This window comes from Orycteropus afer, unplaced genomic scaffold, assembly GCF_000298275.1.
Source record: "Orycteropus afer afer isolate SDZICR_OR568_19922 unplaced genomic scaffold, OryAfe1.0 scaffold00290, whole genome shotgun sequence".
In the NCBI taxonomy this organism is placed as follows: Eukaryota; Metazoa; Chordata; class Mammalia; order Tubulidentata; family Orycteropodidae; genus Orycteropus; species Orycteropus afer.
Window position 1 is genome coordinate 3,926,912 of NW_006921877.1, and position 4,626 is coordinate 3,931,537.

The 4,626-nt window shown below is 47.0% G+C and overlaps 2 protein-coding genes across 2 annotated transcripts; one reads left to right on the top strand and one right to left on the bottom strand.

Moving 5' to 3' along the window:
• Positions 1 to 2,676: 2,676 nt before the first annotated feature.
• Positions 2,677 to 3,057, bottom strand: LOC103205599 (histone H2B type 1-O). Its single transcript, XM_007950977.1, has one exon. It carries the CDS (start codon positions 3,055 to 3,057, stop codon positions 2,677 to 2,679), a length of 381 nt encoding a protein of 126 aa, XP_007949168.1.
• A 350-nt stretch (positions 3,058 to 3,407) lies between these two features.
• On the top strand, positions 3,408 to 3,800 carry LOC103205600 (histone H2A type 2-A). Its single transcript, XM_007950978.2, has one exon. The coding sequence runs from the start codon at positions 3,408 to 3,410 to the stop codon at positions 3,798 to 3,800; it is 393 nt and encodes a 130-aa protein (XP_007949169.1).
• The last annotated feature ends 826 nt before the right edge of the window (positions 3,801 to 4,626 follow it).

A 4,626-nucleotide genomic window follows, 5' to 3' on the forward strand; every position in this document is an offset into this window, starting at 1 on the left:
GGTTAATGCTTGATTTGCTGCTACCTGTAAGGCTGGTGCTTCAACCACCCATAGGTACCTCGGAAGGCCTTGTGATCTTCTTCTAACAAAAATCAGCATTAAAAACTGTTGTTGTTAGTGCCATCAAGTCAAACCCGACTCACAGTGACCCCTCTTGGGTTTCCAAGGCAGTATCACTATAGAAGTAGATTGCCCAATCTTCCTTCTGAGGAGTGGCTGGTGGGTTTGAACCGCCAGCCTTCTGGTCAGCAGTCAAGTGCCTTAGGCACTATGCTACCAGAGCTCCTATTAAAAACTGTACAGAGCACAATTCTACTGACACCATGAGTCTGCCATGACTTGGAATCAGATGGGTGGCAATTTTTTTTTTAAATTCCTGAACTAGTCACTGTGGAAGGGAATTGGGACTACATTTAAACCATTAGGCCAACCCTAAGAGCTGCTCTTGAGAAACGCACACAGTAGTGATTCTCAGCCTTGCATGTACATTAGAATCAACTGGGCAGCTTCACCTCCAGAGGCAGTGTTTTGGTGTCTTTTCTGTACCCTGGAAGAGTCTCTCAAACTGCCAATTCCATACATTCACTTGAATGTCAAAGAGCTTCTCAGATTTAATTCAGAACTCTGGATTTGCTTTCACTCTCCAACCCATACCTGCTTCACAGTATTCCATCCTAATTAAAACCACCACTATACACCCAGTTGCTCAAGCCAAAAAAGTAGGGGTTTCATTTAAAAACCAAATCTTATCTATCAGCAAGAATTACCAGATTTACTTTCAAAATATCATCTGACTCCTAACATGTTTCAGCCTTCACTACTTCCATACTCCAAACAGGTATCTCTAACCAACCTACCAACCCTAGGGAGTGGGGGGTGGCGTCTCCTCATTTACCATGCATGAGAATCCAGGGCTTGTTGGATTGCTGAGGCCTGAGGATTTTCATTCCAGTAAATTCCCAGGTAATGCTGATTGAGATGGATTGTCCCAGGGACTGCAACAACAGGGTAAGGCATAGCAAGGATTATGAGGATGGCGCAGGACCGGGCACTGTTTCATTCTGTTATACATAGGGTTGCTGAGTTGGAGCTGAGTTGACAGCACCTGACACCAACAATGCTGATCCAACTAGTTTGTTAGGTGCTCTCAGTGGACACAGATACCACGCGATAAAGCGTAACTGCCCCTAGGGTGTTTTAGGCTGTAATCTTTACAAAAGCAAGTCACCAGGTTTTTCTCTTACAGAGCAGCTGTGTGGGTTTGAACCACAAACATCTTGCTTAGCAGCCAAATGCTTAACTATTGTGCCATCAGGGCTGCTCTTGATGATCCGTTGTTGTTGACTCATAGCAACCCCTCCTTGGGTTTCCAAGGCAGTATCACTATGGAAGTAGATTGCCCAACCTTTCTTCCGGAGAGTGGCTGGTGGGTTTCAACCACCAGCCTTCTGGTTAGCAGTCAAGTGCCTTAGGCACTATGCTACCAGAGCTCCCCCTGATGATCTAGAGACCAGATTTTTCTAGCCCACAACACTGTAGGCTCCAAGCTAAATATCTTCTACTGTCAGCCAGATTCACAAAGCAACAAGAGTAACATTTTTAAAGCTTAATACCAAAAACCAAACTCATTGCCTGTGGAGTCGGATCCCACTCATTAGTGAGCTCTTCTTGGGTTTCCTAGGTGGTATCACTATGGAAATAGATTGCCCAACCTGCCTTCTGAGGAGTGCTGGTGGGTTTAAACTTCCATCCTTCTGGTTAGCAGTCAAATGCCTTAGGCACTACACCACCAGAGCTCCCAAAGCTTAATGAGCTGGTATTATTCCAATGTCTACCTAACAGCCCAATGCAATGGGAATACTCTCAAACCAATCACATGCCCCTTGCAAACCACTTACTCCTAATTTTAGCTTTTTTTATTTCATGAATTTTGTTCCCACTGTATGGGACGGTCCTTTGTATCTTGATACGATTCAATTATAATGGAGTAAGTTTTCTAACTGCCAACTCTTGGGGAAATTATTCTCACTGCCTAGTTAAATCAGGGTCAATGCTACTGGAAATAGCAAAGAGCAGAGAGAGAAAACATCAGCTTTAAATTCCCAGGTCTCAAAAATCAAGCGTCAATTGACTTAATGCAAAGAGTTTTTTGTTTTGGGGGAAATCTTTAAACTCCTAAATCAAGGTACTTTGAGAACCAAAGATACAAACTCCAGTGATTTGACCGCAGCCTATGTAAAAGCCAAAGTATCCTTCTTTTTACTGCACACCCCAGAAACACATAATACAAAATCCAAACTACCAGCGACTTTACTACTTGGGCCTATTTTTGTTCCACTTTCTTACCTTGCATAAGGCATCAAACTTAATACAATAAAAGGCAGGTTATACACTAGAAACAATCAGAACACACAAATGTTTACATGTAATGCAGGCACCCAAGTTTTCAGAGTAATCTGAGAAAAAGGCGGAGTCCATCTTCACCTCATAAAATTCTTCATCCACCCTATGTGACTGTAAACTCATCAAAAACCATTAGAGCACTAGGGAAACAGATTAAAACCCGTATTACAAGTTACAGCTTTTTTTTTTCCTGACAAAATGGGTGGCTCTGAAAAGAGCCTTTGGAGCAAAGAGGCCGGCGACTCGTTTGAGCGCCAAGTCCCAATAAGGAACTCACTTGGAGCTGGTGTACTTGGTGACGGCCTTGGTGCCCTCGGACACCGCGTGCTTGGCCAGCTCGCCCGGCAGCAGCAGGCGCACAGCCGTCTGGATCTCCCGCGAAGTGATGGTCGAGCGCTTGTTATAATGCGCTAAGCGGGACGCTTCACCAGCGATGCGCTCGAAGATGTCATTCACGAAGGAGTTCATGATACCCATAGCTTTGGACGAGATGCCAGTGTCGGGATGGACCTGCTTCAGCACCTTGTACACGTAGATAGAATAGCTCTCCTTGCGACTTCGCTTGCGCTTCTTACCGTCTTTTTTCTGAGCCTTGGTGACAGCTTTCTTAGAACCCTTTTTGGGAGCAGGAGCTGACTTAGCCGGGTCCGGCATGGCGAGAAACACGGAGCGCAAAAACACAGAATGTCGTCAATACAACACTCAGACCAGGTCTGTTAGCTATGGTTAGGTACTTATAGAGGCCGTATGCAAATGAGAGCTCCGACTACTTTGCGCTGTGATTCGCGCGTTTTCGGTGGAGGCGGTGCGAGAAGAGCGAGATTATGTAAATGAATGAATTCTGACCCAGCGATCCTATTGGTGGACAGAACAAAGGTGCGCTTTAGCCAATCAAAACGGTCCGTAGACAATCGTCGCTCTGCCTATAAAAGAGTGAACCGGAGCGCTTCGTGGGACTTTACCTGTTGTGTAGTACGAGTTGTGTGTGGGGAGTTTTTGGTATAATGTCTGGACGTGGCAAGCAAGGAGGGAAGGCTCGCGCTAAGGCCAAGTCGCGGTCATCCCGCGCTGGCCTTCAGTTCCCGGTAGGCCGAGTTCACCGCTTGCTCCGTAAAGGCAACTATGCTGAGAGGGTGGGGGCTGGTGCGCCAGTCTACATGGCCGCGGTGCTCGAGTACCTGACGGCGGAAATTCTGGAGCTGGCAGGCAATGCCGCCCGTGACAACAAGAAAACACGCATCATTCCTCGTCATCTACAGTTGGCCATTCGCAATGATGAGGAGCTGAACAAACTGTTGGGTAAAGTCACCATCGCCCAGGGCGGCGTTTTGCCCAATATCCAGGCGGTGTTGCTTCCGAAGAAGACGGAGAGCCACCACAAGGCAAAGGGCAAGTGAAGCTGCTGTCTGGAAGTTTACCTAGCCTGAATTTCAAAGGGTCAGCCATGAAACCAAAGGCTCTTTTCAGAGCCACTCACGCTGTCAAGTAAAGAGTTGTTACAGTAGCCACTCTTGTTCCAATCTACGTGGACAGCAAAGGCCCAACTAGTCCAGAAAAAGGTGAGGGTGGGTGGTTGAGTGCCATTTGCTTTTTGCCCTTCTCTCAAACGCTGTGAGTTATGGCAATTTTAAGCTTTCTTTACCTGGTGGCACGTCTTTAGACATCTTGAGTGCCACCTATGGTCATCTACCGTCATAACTAAAGGCTCCTGGGCAGCACCTCATGAGTCAGGTCGCTCGTTGCCTAGTATTAGGTTGTTCCTGAGGTCGTTGCTCACCACGTAACACCCTAAACCAAAAAAATCCAAAACTCACTGCCATTTGGTTCCGACTCACAGCGACCCCCCTCCTTGGGTTTCCGAAGCGATATCACTACAGATAGTAGATTGCCCAACCTTCCTTCCGAGGAGTAACTGGTGAGTTTGAACCGCCAGCCTTCTCAGAGGTTAGCAGTCAAGTGCCTTAGGCACTGCGCTACCAGAGCTCCCAGGAGGAAACAATAAGCCAGAGCAAACTGGAGGAAGCGGGGTGGGGTGGGAAAAACCTGTTAAAAGATACAAGGTGGTGTTGAGGGGCCAGCGAGGAAGGCACAAAGTTCAATTCCGGAGCTACACACCCAGAGCAGAAAGGAGGGGGAAATGTTGTCAAAGGTAAGGTAACGTGTCCTAAAGGAGTGGAAGGCTTAACGCGGTTGCAACCAAAGACGCTTCTCAGCCAGAATGAA

Coding starts and splice junctions, on each gene's coding strand:
- LOC103205599 (XM_007950977.1), bottom strand. CDS start 3,057: ATGCCGGACCCGGCTAAGTCAGCTCCTGCTCCCAAAAAGGGTTCTAAG.
- LOC103205600 (XM_007950978.2), top strand. CDS start 3,408: ATGTCTGGACGTGGCAAGCAAGGAGGGAAGGCTCGCGCTAAGGCCAAG.